Source organism: Schistosoma haematobium, chromosome ZW (genome assembly GCF_000699445.3).
Source record: "Schistosoma haematobium chromosome ZW, whole genome shotgun sequence".
Lineage (NCBI taxonomy): Eukaryota > Metazoa > Platyhelminthes > Trematoda > Strigeidida > Schistosomatidae > Schistosoma > Schistosoma haematobium.
The window spans coordinates 70390386-70409336 of NC_067195.1; the positions used below are offsets into that span (position 1 = coordinate 70390386).

The 18951-nt window shown below is 32.7% G+C and overlaps 1 protein-coding gene across 1 annotated transcript in view; it reads right to left on the reverse strand.

Moving 5' to 3' along the window:
• MS3_00010478 (uncharacterized protein) overlaps positions 1–18951 on the reverse strand; it is a gene marked incomplete at both ends in the record, with an annotated part of 178673 nt that overhangs the window by 158180 nt on the left and 1542 nt on the right. Inside the window, 7 exons of the mRNA XM_051218846.1 lie at positions 1669–1865; positions 9097–9119; positions 9794–9845; positions 11245–11337; positions 15537–15614; positions 17641–17730; positions 18750–18787. Coding sequence (XP_051072340.1) covers positions 1669–1865; positions 9097–9119; positions 9794–9845; positions 11245–11337; positions 15537–15614; positions 17641–17730; positions 18750–18787 — 571 coding nt within the window. The remainder of the gene's footprint in view (positions 1–1668; positions 1866–9096; positions 9120–9793; positions 9846–11244; positions 11338–15536; positions 15615–17640; positions 17731–18749; positions 18788–18951) is intronic.

Below are 18951 nucleotides of genomic sequence, written 5' to 3' on the forward strand. Positions count from 1 at the left end.
GTTGTGACGGATGACGCGATAGTTCGATTATAAGTGACCATAGAAAGATCTCTGTCTATACACGTAATAGTTTTCATGACCAATACGATAAGTTGTCGTCACAAATTATTACTAATATTATGATAATCAGTTAATAAGTAACCATTTAGTGGTATTTTTCAGTTAGTCAATCAAGAAGTAACATAGAACTTTGCACAACAGAGCATCGATTAAAGTTTATACATAATATTAACAAAATGTGAATAACACCAAAGTAGTAGAAGTATCAAAGATATTAAAATGAGTAGGTATAGATGATATGATTCTAAAACGAATGACTTTTTGGAATAAAAAACGTTTAATGTACTTTTGAAACTAGAAATATAGGGGAAGACAAAGAGTGGATACAATTATGTGATTGGGACTGATTCTGAGCCATGTTATCTAACGTCTCCAACTATTGGTCATGATAATAGTGAAGACTCCAATCAGACAGTCTGCATCTACGAACATGACTCAGACCAACACTCAACGACTTTATAGACTTATCCTACGTTTTTGTTTAGTCACCACCAGCTTTCTTCCGACTTATTATCAAGCTAGTCAACATCTTTGATCAAGGTAGGACGGTTGAGATTACTCAGTATATGTCCCAAAAACTTCACGTGATGAAGACTTACAATCTGACCAACCATTGGTGTATTATTTGGTCATTAATTTGCACAGTTGCTTATTGGTTAAAATTGGAATTCATTTACTAAGTTCAGTCACAAAAGATCTATTGTACTTAATACGGAACTAAGGAGTTATGGTAGCCAGCATTCATAGTCAAGATGTGTAAGTGATCTTGCAGAGAGAAAAAAGTCTAGTCCATATTATTTAGAATAAAAAATTATAGGAATTAAAGTGAGCTAATGGAGACGTGGTTAATCATCTGTAGGACATAATGCAGAGCGACATTATACTGAGTGACTAGCATCGAGTAGACTCCCAGTAAATGTATAAAGTAAATTGTTAGTAAACAATTTTGAAGAATAACGCAGTTAGAAACAAGAATTGATTAAGATTATTATATCAAGAAAAATGTGTATTCGTAATACAGCTTAAAAGTGATTAGAACGAACGGAGTCGCTAAATCTATCTAGCATCAGAAATAAACCTTAAAGAAGGTTAAATACTAACTAAAGAGTGGTCAGAAAGATTAAAAAACATAGACATGTTTCATAACACACTGCGATTTAAAAAAACCCAACATAATTGACTTCAGAATCTCTTTTAAAAATAGTACAGTGATCTATCTAAGAATTATTTACTAACACAATATTTTAAAATGCTAACCTGTAGAAGGAAGTTTAAAAAAGCCAATTGTAAGTTATTGAAGTGACTGAAAATTTCCGACATACTTTTCCCAAAAATGGGATATTTATAGCCTTGAAATAAACACAAATTATAAGGAACATAGAAGTTTTAAACAAGAAATTCTATAGCAAAAAATATCACTAGTTATTTTTGTGTTTTGATAGTGTAGGATACCTTTTAGAAAATAGCGCGTTCTAATTTAGTTACATGTTTACAATGATCGATCTGAAAACCATTGAATCCTCCAAGTGTTTTGTTGATCAAAAGATAAAATATACTAAATTGGATGTAAGAGTATAGAAACATATAATTCTAGGCAAATACACTTACCTATAACGATGAATCAAGGCAAGGAATGCGCGACCATCTTTCCACGATTCAGTAAAGTCTTTTATATATACACCTGGATAATTTGCTGTGACTGCTCGACACCAACTAAGTAATGTTTGTTTAGCCGCATTATCCATGGATAAATTAACACGAAGATCCGATTGTAATTTTGTCTGATTTTCAATCAATTCCGCCAACTAAATATATATTTTAGTGGATGGCAAAAAGAAACAAATGGAACAAGATAAAAATAAAGGTCAAAGTGATATGAAGAAAAATGTACGCAATGAATGTTATGATGAGACAAATAGAAGGGTTGCGCAAGATTACAGATCGATTGAAGTTAGGCATTAACACCGTTACATGCCGGGTAGGTGGTCTAGAGGTTAAGGGTCCGCGCGTGAGACCGAAGTTCCTTAGTTCGAGTCCTACGTGTGAGATCGTGCACCTGCACTGCTGACGAATCCCATGCTGGGACGAAATAGCCGTCTAGTGCTTCGAGGTTTCCGATGGTGGTCTGACTCTGAGCGACTCGTGAATTCAACTGTCAAAAATACTACAATCTCCACAAATTCCCTTACTGAAAATAGATATAAGTAGGATATTAAATGGTTGTAATTTCCTTGTATTCAAGTGAAGAGTTTGTGGTACGGTTACGTACATTTTCGGTACGCCTTTCGAAGACAAACACTGCCATAAGACATGCAGATTGACAGAATTTAATGAAACCTTTAGCTCTAAAATTACGGTGTCAGTAAATATCCCTAATTCAAAAACTAGTAAAAACCTTAGATTTGAAACCAATCTACTTTCATGTTGCCAGGTCCTAACATTGAAGTTAAGATCTTGGAAACAGTCAGTCAGCTACAACGTAGGACCAGGCACATATGTGCATCGGTCCAAGTTGCCACACCTCATTAGCACAACAAGATGAACACCGGATTCATAGAAGCAGTTAATTTAGTGGTGGTAATATATAAAAGAAAGATTGCATACAGGAAAAATGAATTAGTTGGTAGAAAGAAAGATATAAAGCAATTTCGATCTTATAGTTTCAGGGAAGGCAGAAAGTGTATACACACACGCCATTGTGATCGATTCTCAGCCATGTCACCCAGAGTCTCAAACTAAAAATATCTCTGTCGTTTCATAAAAAAGGAGGTGATGATGTTGAAATTTCGGGATGCAAGATAAATTTCACTCAATCTAACAGATAATTCGTTATCACTGTTCAAAGAGAAATTTGAAGTTGAACAGTCTGAGATTAATGTCTTCCGTGGTTTCTAGTTAATTAAAGGTTAATAGTTGGAGGTCCAGTGTTGATATCCGGTTCACGTTGTTGCCGAATAGTGAATAACAGCAGTGTATCAGGATGCCAGTTGAACTATTCCTCAATGTTCTATCCATCGTTACAGTCACAGGTATGTATATGCATACAATTGCATATCTAATTCTGAGGATCAATCAACCACGTCCACTTAACAACAAGAACGATAAATATGTAAAGATTTTAAATTTTTTAAAAAGGGAATATCATCTAACTCTTTGAATATTTGAATTTCTCATTATCTTATTCTCTTATTTAAGAAGGGAATATAAATAGGAATTAAAAAAGAACAAACCAGTGAAAAAAAGTACACTACGGCTATAAGGTGATTGATTTTAAGTATACCCTCTACATTTTTATCTTTTTTTGTAGAAGAAAAAATGCATTTATCTATATCGATTCCATCAATAAATCAACTAACAGAATACAGAGAGAATGAGAGGGGAAGTTACAAAAAACGTACATCTTTTTAGCTAACATGAAAATCAATAAAATTAACTTTTTAGAGGAAAATTTTAGTCAATGCATTTTTTGGTTTTGTATGCTAATAATAATAAAGACAGTGGTAGAAGAAATAAATACATACAGAGATAATTGCTTAACAGTTTATAATGAAGTAATTAGTATTAGAACAAATAATATATTGATAGTTTCATCAGTATATACATAAGTTTAAGCATTCAAATGTTCATTTGAAGGCTTAAATCAACTACTGAGTCCAACTGGCTGCAAATGGAACAAGTAAGTAGTCTTTCTCTACTATTTCACAATGACTAGCTAAAATATTAGTATATATATATATATATATATATATATATATATATATATATATATATATATATATTCATTTGAACAAGATATACAACTCAAATGAATTGTTCACACCTAAACCGTTAGCTAGGCTTCACTTAACACGTTATCCTTTCTTTTTACATCAAGGTAAGCTCATGGATTAGTCAAAATAGCAATGGACTCAACTTCTAGTTCAGCAAGCCGTAGAAACATGTAACAATAACTGAAGCGTAACATAACTAAATGACTTAAGTTATAGGAGTATTTTTCAAAAATTCAAGTAAATTCTTATGAAATTGCATGGCTTGGTATATTTTTTATTTATATATGAATGTCAAAAAACAATATTTACCACTCTTTATTTATTGCTGTATGGTAGAATGTCATTAGTTCTAAATTAACTAAAGTATATGACTAGCAATATGCAACTAACTAGAATATTTTAAGCGTTTTTTATTTTGTGATTATTCTAGACTAATTAAAATGATAGTGCAACTGTCGTCTCTAATTGTACAAAGAGAGTGACTGATCAACTGTAATTCCAAAAGTACAAACAATATTGCGCAATGACCAGTGAAATAATTTATTTACATAACAGTTTTAGTTATCAGTATGGAGAGTTGTAGAGAGTGTAATAGTACCAGTTATGTTGATTTTTCAAAAAAAGTTCAGAAACATAAAGAAAAACAACTCTGATGCACGTATAACATAGACGTTTCAACATATAATGAATGATAAACAATTAGCACATATTTAAGAAAACACAAAAAAGCTAATGTAAATGTATTTACCAATTTAGAAGGTAAAAAAGCCGATAACAATAGGTAAATTAATCCTATCAAGTAAATCACCAACTGTTTTAACTCATGAAATCATAATCCAGAAAGAAACATGTAGAGAGAGTAATAAAACCGATATACATGAAATATATCCAAGATAATCCATATAAGATTAGAAAATAGTACACGTACTGGAATTACACTAACGTGCATACGCACATACATACACTAGCTACAAACGGACCATATGATATAGTTAACATTTTGTGTGTACGTTTCTGTGAGGTGAAAGATTATTTCACCCTAACAACGAACATAATCGACATTTCCTCACAGATCATTTACAACAGATCGTTCACGAAATCAAAAGTAGTGAATTACAATTATGATCATATTTATGCATATACACAGACATACATATAAAACACCAATTAGAATGGTAATTTTCAAATATTAAAACCATTATGAATATTGTCTACCATAATATGAATAATAATAACAATATCTTATACCATATTGTCTTTCCGTCGGTTTGATCGTCGCATCCATATGCATGCGTAGCTGACAGTTGAACTATGTTCCTTCCACCTCGACCACCCCCTCTCTTAATCCTAGTCAAATTGCCATAGGTTTAATATTCTGTCTTTATTAAAACATTAACCTATCTTCCTGCCATAAAATCATGATATACATAAAAAAAGCCAACGCCCATGCTTATACTTATTTAATACGTAAAAACCATAAATAAATATTCAAGTTATATCGGCTTTTAGTAGGATTATAGTAGTTATATCCACAAAAAGAGGTTGTATTAAACTTCATCATCTTATTGACTATAACAAGATCAAGTTATTTCATAAGATGTAATGTACTAATGAATAGAGTAATAACAATTTAAACACTAAAACAAATTTAGAAATGATGCAAATTATACTAAATCGATAAAAGATGATCTCAGTTACCAGTGAACACTTAATGATTGTTAAGAATGTGTATGTGAGTAGATTGACCCAAACAACATTATAAGACTTTCAAAAATGTAATAATATATTATCGGAATAATGCATCACTAAGAATTATGAACAGCTCTACTTATTTGACTTTAATATGATCACGTTTCAGGCTACACAATTTGGAACAACAACGCAATCGTTGGTACAAAATATCTTACAACAGAATCTATGGTATATACACGAATGACTCTCTACCTAGGGCTCAACAATCGAGAAGATAACTAAAGTTTTATTGCCATTTCAACAAACGGTGATACACATGGGAAACTCATGGACATTTATAAAATTTTCATCGTCATTTTTAAAATCAATCATTGAAGATGTAAGTCAATGGGTTCAGCCTCAAAACATAAAAGTTGAGAAAACTAACATCAATCCAAGCTTCAGGGTATGTTGAACAAGTTGCATGAAGAAGTATGAAAGAAACGTTATTCTTGCATGTATTCTATTATGAAGTTTTCCTACTATTATTAACACTGAGTTGAAAACTGCGGTTACTCAATAAACTAACAATCGATAGCCTATGAAAAGTTACACCCATCTTCCGTCATTCACTAATCAGAACACCAAGTAGTAACTTGTATTATTCAGGTTTCAAAACTCACGTGTCTCTATTACATAGAATACCATCATTTAGAGATTTACTGTCGAGTCCTTTAAAGTCCTTTAAAGATGAGAAAATGACAAAACCTAGATTTTTGATTAACATCTCGGGAGCTAGATGTAAATTTATATTTTATGTTAAAGTTTTAGCTATAAGGGAATGAATGCAATTAGTCAAAATTTCAAATATTGAAAGGAGATTAAAAGATCAGTTTTTTAAGTTTGAGTTTGCCAGCACCTGTTGAAAACGTTGAGTCAGCTTAGTAGTAGAGAGGTATGTTACGAAGGGAGTGAAAAAGGAGTAAAATTACGAATGAATTCGGAACAATCATCAATGAAACAAGCGAGATTAAGCAAGCCATTGGTTAATTTCTAAATAAACTAACAATGACTATAAATTATAAGGAAGAAAGTTAAAAGATACTTGTAATCACAATAAAATCTTACTCTTCGATCCTAAAGTACGCTGAATCTAAGTTATTTGTACTGGGAACCCTAAGAAATTACCGAGAGTATCCAGAAGTTGAGAAAAGACTGAAACCATGTCGTTTGACCAACATAGAACAGAAAAATTTAAGAAACTAAGGATAACGTATCGTAATTTAATCCAGAATAATAGCACTGTTATATACGACTCTAAAACTACAGCAGACATTTTCAGTGGTATTTTTGCGAATGATGTAGGAATCATAAGTGGCTCTGCTTCAAGAGTTATGTGCGTGACTAGCAACTCAATAAAATCTGCATCCTTCACACGCATGAAAATTAATAAGGCTATAAATACCCTTAAGCTTTCGAGAGGTCATGGAGCAGACAGGATTTCATCATTTCTCTACAAATATGGTGGTCCAGATATTGAACTTCTTCTTCTAAAGCTGTTTACTCTCTCTATGGAAACTGGTTCTTATCCTTACTGTTGGAAAACCGCGTACATCATACCCCGTTACAAATCTAGAGATAAGAGTGACATGAACAATTATCGGCCGATAAATATCACTCCAGCTATCTCTAGGATTATGGAAAAAATTATAAGAGATGAACTTTTCAACTATTTACTCACTGGAAAATTTATCAATGATACTCAACATGGATTTCTTAAAAATCGATCTTGCATGACATGTCATTTTGACTTCTTTAATTTAGTCTTTTCTCTACGTAGCCAATAATATCTAGTTTTAGTGCTATATCTGGACATTTCTAAAGCCTTTGACATGGTTAGCCACCAACTTCTTATAGGTAAACTCGCATCTTATGGGGTTCAAAATCCTTTGCTTGCTTGGTTTGATTCCTTTTCAGCAATCGACATCAAATAGTTAAAATTAACTCTTCATTGTCTAACGCTGTCCCTATTAGAAGTGGTGTAATACAAGGTAGTGTCTTAGGCCCTTTGCTCTTTTTATTGTCTATCAATGATATTTGTGAGTTTTTGTGTGGGTAAGCCCCTTCTATATGCAGATGATCTTAAAGTAGTAAATTCATTTTCTCCACATGAGCTGAAAAATATGCAAAATTGCATAATCATGGAGCTTAACTAGGTAGCACAATGGTGCTTAAAATGGCAACTGGAGCTTAATACGGCTAAACGTGGATGGATATGCTTCGGCGATACATCACTCAACCTAGACCTTACCATAAATGGAGAAGTGTTATCTAGGTTACATACAGTAGTAGACTTAGGACTTGATATTCCCAAGACTTGTCGTTTACAGAACAGATATTAAAACAGACCTCTAAGTCTCAACAACAACAACAATGAGTCACGTATTTTAATGTACAAAGTTTGTGTTCGACCTCTTCTAAAATATTGCAGGTTTATTCTTAGCAGTGAGCGCATAAAGGATAAATTAAGGCTGGAATCAGTACAGAGACGATTTACACTTCGTATTCTTGGAGCTGATTGTACCTTAACTTATAATTCTAGATGAAATAAACTTGGGCTAGACTCTTTATGGAAGAGGAGACTCAAACTAAATCTTATCTTTTTCTTCAAACTACTTAATAAACTATCGTTTACATCCAATCACGTGATTCAATATGCAGAAATTTCTCATTATGACATCCGTAATTCCTTGGCACTAGTGAAACAAACTCATTCTAAATCATCTCTTTATATGAATCACTTTACCTGTGAATTTTCTAGACTCTGGAATAACCTACCTCAATCTATCCGTACGATAAAATCACTCCCATTATTTGTTCGCTGCATCGATAATGCATTGAATGTTCTAGCACCTGTAAGTGTATCTCATTCCACAAGTGATATTATAGGAACTTTAAATGTTTAGCCATCTTTATTAGTGCATTCCCTAAGTAAAACCACCTACTTGCTGTCACTTTATGTTAACACCGTCCCCAGCAAGTTTAACTAATTTGAATAACATCAACAGTATATCACTGTGTGACATGACACACGCATTTTGGTAGACCTGATTGATATATTTTGGTAATTACTGCTTTGTTGTTCCGTGCTCTCTGTTTTCGTTTTAATTTCTCTAGTTGTAGATAATTATCATTAATTCGATCTGGCACACGAAATGACCTTAATTACACCGTTCATAAATCAACAGGCTGTTCATTTAAGAAATATTAAAAGCTCCCGGCTGATGCATTGGATCGCTGTGATACATGTACTACCTAAACAATTACTGAACTAGTATACTTAAAACCTTCTTCTATCACATGTTTGTTCTGTACATCTAATGTTACTATTTATATCAAATTGATCATGCCTGTAAACTGGCGTGAATTCTGTAATTATTTTCAGAAAGTAGAGGGAATGTGTAACAAGACTGATTTACAATGGGAAGTCAAAAATTAGAAAAAAATAGATATAGATACTGGCACAAGTATAAAAAAACCCTAAACTCAATTGTAGATGATAGCTTATTACACAGGTTCGAAACAAGGAATTTACATTTAAATTTACATTAAAACTTACTAAAAAAAAAGCAACAATAAAGCTAAATTCTCGGACAGAAAGTTAGTCGATTGAATAAGAAAACGATTTCTCCAAATAAAAAAAAACTACTATCAAGTAGTTTAACTCTATATGGAAGAAACACTATACGCACCTGTCTACATATGTCTGATAAAAAAACACTGTTTATGTCTAATTAATTTAAAACAGGAAATACTAAACAACTCATTTAGTTTAAGTAGAATTTTCTCTTTAGGGTTGCCATAAACAAAACGACTAAAGTATGCACGGAAATTGATAAAAATTTAAATGTTTGTTACTGTCACATCTGATAAAAGTAAATAATTGATTTTTGAAATGTATTACATCGTGATAAAACTTCGATTTCCATCGATAATAAAAAACCTGTTACAATAGTATTTCAGTCGTAATTTATCCTGTTTCATACAGATACAGCGAAAGACTAGATTTATGGTTTGACTGTTTCTAAGACTAGATATTAAGAGCGGATGTATTAAATATCAAGTAGATTATTATCGAACCGGTTATAATTCTGTCTCCATTTCTTTCACTTGTCTGGTAGACATGAAACCCACTTATTTGCTATTAGGCATATAGTTTCAATTCTTGCAATAAGCATATTTTTATGTTTTATTTTCTGTCTGGAATATTCATTTTTTTGGCTTTGAAAAACGTATCAAGTGTATTTGTACCAGTTCAGAGTCAACACACTCATATACATCAATCTGAATATATATATATATATATATATAGCAAAGATGTCGTGGTGACAAAAGTAGAGAGTCTTTTATGTGAACTGTTTCCACCATAGACACATATTAGGGTTTTAAACAAAATATTACGAGAAACTTTAACAAGTAAACATATTTAACACTTATTTGGAAAACAACTGAATTTCGGTGGCGGAAAAGACTACATTCAGTCACCGAGGTTTTCCCAAAACAACTTCTCTATCTTGTTCCTAATTCTTCTCCTATACTAACATTAAGGGTATGTGTAAAGACATTGCGACATATTATGCTTTAAACTGGAATATCTGAATTTTTGTCACGAATTAATTCCTGTTACAAAACCTTTGAAAATTAAAAAGTATTAGATAGCTGTTTCGTCCTAGCATATGACGCTTCAATAGCACGCATTTACGACCCCTATGAGGGGGAGGAACCTAGGGCCTTCAGGTCACTAAATTGACATCCATTGATTTGGATAGCTAAATTCAGTCTATTTGCAATAATGTATGGTCATTTATTGCCACTGGAAACTACTGATTCACTCCCAATGTGTTTGAATTCGAACAATCATGACTTCTCACTAGCACTTCAGGAAAATTATAGCACTCATGTTCTTACTAGCCATAGAGTAATAAACCTGGATTAGTCGAATGTTTGAATTAGTCCATTAATATTTACCACAAAACATCACAGGTAGTAAATAAATAATTATCAGAGAAGGGTTTTGGGGATATTATAGTAATTTAATAGTTGAATTCATGAATCGACTAAAGCTAGACCACCATGGAAAACCTGGAGGCACTGGACGGCCGTTTCGTCCCTGTATGAAACTCCTCGGCAGTGCACATCCACGATCCCGCCTCGTAAGATTCAAACTCAGAACCTATCGGTCTCGCGCGCGAACGCTTAAGCTATAGACCACTAAGCCGGCATCCAACGGTGTTAATATCTAACTTCAACCAATACACGAAATTGCACCACCGTCCACCATTGTTACGATGGTTGAAACACTAAAAATCTAAACCAATACACTATGAAATTCTCGTATTTGTTAGTGAGACAATAAACGATAAATATATGATTGGGAACTTATTAGGCTTTAACTGAACGCTACACGGTTGGTTCTAATAATTAAGCATTCGTTGTGAGACCTAAATGTCGTGAGTTAGACCTCCGGATACATGATGGGTGTCCACTGCCGAGAGGTTCCGTACCAGGGCTAAAAGCTTGTCCAATACACTCTGGTTTCAGATGACAACCCAATTGAGACCAATTCATAAGGAATACAACCTGCAAAGTAAACCAATTTCCACGACACCCTAAAAATAGCATTTATCATGCAAAAAATGAACAGCTTATTACAATAACGAATAGAAGTTGAGAGTAAACTTACTTGAAAATGTAAAATTATAATCCAAATAAGGCCTAATGTTAACTTGGGATTACCATCGACGATTTCATCTGCACGAATATTCACTATGCGAATCTATGATTTTAAAAAATAATTAAATGGGAGAAAATAATACATAAACAAAATGAACACAAAAACATGTTAATTTCAAAATGATAATGAAATAGTAAAAGAAGCTTATAATATAAAATTGATAGCATTTGTCTATAAAATTAAACATAAAACTTATTCTTTGAAAGTAGACTATATGCGTAGGCTACATTTTCTTGAAAATAGATGTCTTCAAAGCACTGTTCAAGTTTATCTGAACAACCGTGAAACCAATATGGAAGTCAGATTCAGGGTACTACTAGGCAAAGATGGGAGATCAGTTGATCAGGTTGTAGATCTCTGTTGACTAAGATAATTTATCTTATTATTTTCATGTCATCGTATGACGATTTGGGCTAATCCACATCAGCGCTAGGCTCTAACGTTGATTGCACTAATTAAAGGACTAAATAAAAATCAAGTATTTATTAAGACTCTCACTTCTATAAATATCAATCAGTCAGTCAGTAACAACGTAGAACTCGTACGTACGTACATCAGTTCGAGTTACCACACCACACAGATGCAGTGGTCGATCCAAATCCCGTAGTGGTAGAGGTAATAAGAGTATAAGCAGTAATCAGGAAAATTAGTGTTTGGAGATGTCATTTAAAGAGTATAATACAGTGAAATAAATTTGGGAAGAGGAAAAAAGAGACAAGGAGGAATAAGGAGATCAAAATTTGGGAGAACATAAAGAGTGGATGCACCTGCACCATTGCAAACGATTTTGAGCCATGTCATTCAGGTTCTCTAACCATCGGTTTTATATGTGGAAAAAATGGATAAAGATAAGTTAATGATAATAGAAGGGCAACATATGTGGTAAAACCAAAAAAAGACAAATAAATAGGAAAAGATAAATAATGAAAAAGTAGTAGTCTGTAAATAATAGGGTTTACAAAATTTGAAAGATAATGTGTAAATTTTGTTCTTAATACTGTTGCATTAACTCAATCTTTTTCTTTTATATGTGCCATTCTGTTTTATCCCGGCGAGAATTATGAATGGTAACTATCGAGAACTATTTATGGGCAAATATTATTATTATTCTTAATGTATAACTAACTATTTAGTATCTAGATTATGTATATCTATACTCCTCATATTACAAGCTTTACTTTGACCTATAAATTATTATTATACGATTTACCGTTCTTGAGTTATGTCCAGTCTATTAATTAGTCTCCCACATTCACAGCCACTTTTGGCTAGATCTTGTACAAATGTTATTTTCTATTTTATGGTACGATGTGGTCTATTTGGTTTGTATATAACCTCAGTATGTTTGAAATACATGATTTATATCACGGAAGCTGAGATTGGTGTTCTGGATTTAATAGGCACGGCTAGGCAGGAAGAAGAAACGATAAAGACTCTAGACTGTTCGTACTGGTTTACGCATCATTGATCCAGTTGATAAATCACTGTTCTCGAATTGACAGTATCATTACGTCATATATTAATAGGGCACAAGGCCACAAGTTATAACAAATTCACAATATTAGTATAACTTATTTACCAAGTACAGATTTATAAACTCAGGTTAGAACAAATATAATTTATGCTAGGGTTAAAGATACTATTGCTCAGTTCCTTAAAGTAACGTAAGTGGATTAATAAGGATTGAACTTATAACCTACCCCTTATTGGTGCAATGCTCTTTACAAATATAAATTAACATTTATGGATTAAGAATATGTTGTACTTCTAGCTAAAAGAAAAATAGACCTTTTATCAACGATTTATGACATAATCAAAGACAATAAATGTAAAGGAATCTCAACTATTCTACTTGATAAAAAGGTTTATAATTCTATTCAGTAACTAAGGTCATTTACATGATTCTTATATTAAATGCATGTATATATATAACCGTATAATCGTATGTAAAATATGCAGTTAAGATATGTTTTAATAAATGTGATATGGTGAGCAATAAATAAGTCTAATAATTATGACTTAATTTTCTCGGTTCATGAATGGTCTACAAAACCCATATCTATAACAATCATTGACATTTTAAATGACTTTTAAACACGTTTATTTGTGTGAAAAAAAATCTATGTATACCTAAACCACTTTGTTATATGAAGTGACTCATGTTTCATTGAAACACAAATATGCAATAATCAAGTTTAATAAAATTCAAAGAAATCACGACTAGGATTTGGAAACCCTATGGAGTAAATATTATCCACAAACCAATGCAATTATTTCATTGAATTTTAAGTAAACTGAAAGATATAACAACGATAAATACATCATTATCTAGGAAATAAATTGTATTAATTGTGAGAAATAGTACATTGAATAAACTGGACCCTACCTTCATATACTAGTAAACTGAAGGAAATGATATTGAAATGACACGATGCATTACCATTAATATCAATGCACAGATACAACCATTGACATGAATTCAACTGAGAAAACTTTAAGATTCTGGGATGAAAAAATTATACTTTCTAGGAATGTAGCATTTAGATCAATAAGCAATCAGTAGACAAATCTGATTATTCAGCTCATACGAAAAAATTAAATCATCTACATAGTCAGAGGTTAATCGAGTAAAAAGTCAATAGGAATGTAAAGACAAATAAAAATGGCAGAACCTATGAAGAAGCTCACTTCTATATAAAGTATAGGTTAGTGATGTCTTTAACGGCGGTAAAAGCGTCACAATTAAACCATCTTGATCAGAGAAATCAATAATGCCAAACGATAACTTATTTTTTTATATCTGTTCACCGGGAGCTTTTTGAGGACAATCATCTGGATTTGTGAGTAGTTACCACTCATCTACACTAGTCATAGTGAATCAAACGAGCGATTACAATCAACAAAATTTATTTAATGTTTTGCCAGTTAAAATAGAATGTTATTACCACCTATTTTCAAAAAATATCCATTCTTATAGACTGAGAAATGAATACTTCGAATGTCTAGAAAGTAGTGAGAAATGTTGAATGACAACTGGAGTTATAGTGTTACCATCGAGATAGAGAGAAAAACTGAAATAAATGAAGACACCCAATTGACCTATATATATATATTACAGTGCGTTTCAAGCACGTAGTGTAAATATGATCCAAATTCTACACGACATGTTTGAAAATTAATGAAAAGTAGGATTTGAGATAACTAAGTTTGTTTGTTTTTTTAAACTAAATCTGAAGGCTGACAGATATTGAACGCAGTATTCCAATCAGTTTACGAGGTGTCATTAACTGCCCCCAAATGCCCTGGTATGGCTGAGAATGAGGAGAGTCCGCTCTCCCTCTCCAAATGCTCCCACATGGCCACGCGTATACAGCCTCTGCCAGGGAAGTCCTACTCATTGCCTTCTCGTGGCGGGGGTGTTGTTTACGAAAATGAGAGGACGAAAAGTGAATGTCCGGCGCTTTAACCGGATTTCAAACCAATGGTGCACATGGGCTCCAGTATCCTGTGGGAACAAATGGCGTATGAACCAATTGTTGGTCACCGGCTTCCATGGGACTGCATCTCCTTACGATGCTCCACTGCCTTGTGGATCAGACCTTCAGGTCGAAGGCTCGGGGTGTGGCCCCCTAAGATAACCACCTGCTTCGGTTTGGGCACCCGGGCAGTATCACAGCCCTCACACATATCGAATGAGATTTGTGTGGCGTATATGTATTTGGTACCTCCTTGTACCAATATCTATGTGTTAAAGTAAATAAATAAATAAATAAATAGTGTCATTAACTGCAGTAGGTTGACAAGAATTTCGAATTAATAATACTATGGATTATAAAGTTCAATTAAAATGCACTCCGACCTTATCATATCGATACAATTAATTAATAGGAAAAACAACGAAATATCTTATGTGCACCTTTCTGAGAATTACTAAACTAGTGCGAAACCAATTTCCTAATTTACAACTGGCTCTCTTGTGCTGAAGAATGATTAATGTCAAAACAGTAATAACAAGACAAATGTACCTCATTCTCCATCCTGTCCTATATAATGAAATTAAATATTATCCTATAACTTTCATTATACTTGTATATCACTTCTCTACAAATTATATTTCACTTTCATTGGTATCATTTATATTGACTTTTGTATTCCTCATTTTGTTAATTTGACAATGAAAGAACAAATCAAAAATAGAGGAGGAAATTTACGGGCAAATTTAAAATAGAACAAAAAATTACCCCACGATATCGAAGAAAATCTAATACACGTTGAATATTTTGTATCCAATGGACACGACTTTCAATGTATTCAAGCCCCTATGAAATAAAAATAATTAATTAATTAATCAGTACAAAACAACTGTGTGGTTGAAGAAATATTTATATAAACCAGAAAGTTCATTCATTATTGAAACATTACCATTATCGTTTTTTTGTTATTCTTGTTGTGAAAATTATCACTTAAGAAAAGATAAACAATGTTGTAGGTAAAAAAGGTTACATACTACTTAATGTGCTATAAGACCATTTAGAAATGAGAATACTAAAGAAAACTTCATGAGTTATAACATAAAACCAGTTACATTTGAATGGTCGTTACTTCAGTTTCATTTTTGTTGAATGTAACACAATATTCATATATAAGCTTATGAATTAAGCGATTTTGAAGTTATATCGTGTCATATAATAAATAGTCCAATAATAATAATCTAATATGAGTAGGGTTTTTGTGCTTTCATATTGTTATTAATAATGAGAATTATAATTAATCAAATGTAATAAAACTCGTGAATAAAAGAGCTATGATAGAGGTAACCGGATCGGGGTGGACATCCTACAACTGAAACTAATTAATTGTGGTAGTAAATATCAACAACGCGAAAATATATACCCTTTTTAACGCATTCATATTTGTTGGGTTATTTAAATTCAGTAGCTTAGTGTATAACACGTTGGTTGAAGTGAATTTCAGTGTGAACATCAACACTAGGATACAAGTACATCCAACTCACATGTTTTGCTAATACGATCAAACGTGCATCTTGAATTTCACTGTAAGCCATATACCTAATATATTTGAACACGTAAGTGTTTAGACCTAAATAAATACCTCTTTATAAAAAACAACCCCCAAATACCCTGGTAAGGCCGAGAGTGGGGAGAGTTAACTCTCCCCCTCCAAATGCTCTCACATGGCCATGCGTATACAGCCGCTGTCAGGGAAGTCCAACTGACTACCTTCTCGCGGCATCACTGTTGTTTACGAAATTGAGAGAACGAAAAGCGAATGTTCAGGGCTTTAATCGGGTTGGTGGATATAGAGGATCCACCTAGGGGAGTTTGAAAACCCTCATCCCAAACCAATGGTGCACATGGGCTCCAGGATTCTGAGGGAACAAATTGTGTATGAACCAATTATTGGTCACTGGCTACCATGGGACCGCATCTCCTGAAGTCGCTCCACTGCCTTATGGATCAGATATTTAGGTCAAAAGATCCGAGTGAGTCCCCCTCTAAGTAAACCACCTGTTTCGCTCTGGGAACCCGGGCAGTACCACAGCCCACACACAAATCAGGTGGCTTGTGTGGCGCACATGTATTCGGTGCCCCTTTGTACTAATATTTATGTGTTCAAATAAATAAATAATAAATAGTAATTATGTTAGTTAAACAACCAGTATTTAAAATTTGCTGATCTATATATTTAATAGTTTAAATTCTTTTTAACTGGAGACAGAAACCATGGTTAGCTAGAACTCATGTATGTTATTATTTTAGTGATACACGAAGTATCACATGGTTTTAACTCATATGCAATATGTTAGACACCAGAAAAGTATTGACTGAAATCAATAGCTTGGAATGCAGAAGAATAGTTGGAGAACATTGACAGGGAGGACTAGACGTAGAGATTACCTGTAGAATTTAAAACCATATTTGTCAAATATACAAAACTAAGTATCATGGCCAGAAAAGTTACATTTGAGTTACTCTTTGACTGACTCGTATAGACTGGATTTTGAACAGTAGATAGTTTTAGTAAAACGTAAATTCTTTAGAGCGTCTAAAACAAGAATCTCACTAACGAGATAAACTTTTTTACCCAATTGCAATCTAAACGAACTGGGTAAATATTTGCAGTTAAGCAGTGCAACTCAGAACAAAGGACGTAGGCCAATCACTTAATCGTTGAGTGTTGTATTACCTAAACTGTAAATTGGAGTACGAACAATAAACTGGAAAAAATTGTAGTCCTTGGTGAAACAAAAAAAACTATGGTGGGAGTTAGTAAACTATGTACTAATTAAATTGAAGAGTACTTGATTTATCATATTCAACTTACCAATACTTCATTCGTTAAACACTCCAATAAACGTACTAGTAAGTAACCATTACGTAAATCCAAAAATAAATCTTGAACCCAACAATTACGCTGATAGAGAAAGAAAACGAGAAAAGAGTAGAGAAATGCAATAGGTAGATGTCTTTTTTCAATGAATCATTTTTAACTGAAGAATTGAAATCGATCTAGAAGTAGACAAACAAATAGCCATAGAGAAAACAAATAAACGAAAAGCGATCAGGCACGCAATAAACTGTGAAATAGCCAGAAATTTGTGGCAAATATCCCACGAAACTTACGCATCAGATAGAACGAGAGAATCGCTTTACCTAAGTGAAATGTATCACATAAACATGAAACAATTCAATCCAATGATCATAATAATTAAATGACTGAAACACTAAACAGTTTATTGTAAAAAAACCTGGGTCATAAAATAATTGATAAAAATACTGATAAGTTAAGCTTGCTACATTACAATTTCTTCAGGAGTAGATGATGGGTCTTGCAGGAAATAATGTGAAATTAAGAATAAGTTATAAGGGGAATAAAATGGGATAACTATGCAAAATGAAAGTCAGTGCAAATGATAACACGAATAAAGTCATTTGTACAAGGAGAGAGAGTTCCAAGTAGTCCCGTTCAGTAATAATAAAGTTCTCGTTTATACTTCAGCATCGGGTATAGTGTAGTAGGTCAATAATTTTCAAACTAGGTATCATTACCTAGGTTTGATTTGATAATTTCGAATAAATTGAACATTGGGTAGATTGTTATAAATAAATAATATATTTGTAACATCACAATGAGTAGAAAAATTAGATTTTCTGACGTTTCGTGATTTAGTGTAAGCCACTTCTTCAGAGAATAAATAACCAATAATATTTAATTTTTAAACTAATTCGCTAATCAAATAATGAGAAACCTGTGAATTCTGTGGTAGACTTATAACTCTTTCTATAAAAATAACCTTGAATTTTGATTTTTTTTCATATTTGACAAATTACAAGTAAATTTATATTTCAATCTATTATGAAATCAAGGAGTACTGGATGGCTATTTCATTTTAATTTGGGACTTCAACAGTAAAACAATCATTTTGCATTTACTACAACTACTTTATTAGAACTGAAGACACTGACATTTTCTAGACATAATTAAATAATTAACTAATGTACCTTAGTAATTAAATATAAGATTTCTCGGTGGATTTTGAACCTCATTTCTTATTCAATTACATAATTCAATGTAATTGAATTGGACTGTGGTGGGGGAGCCGAATCGACAGTCTCATTGTTGAAACTTGAATTC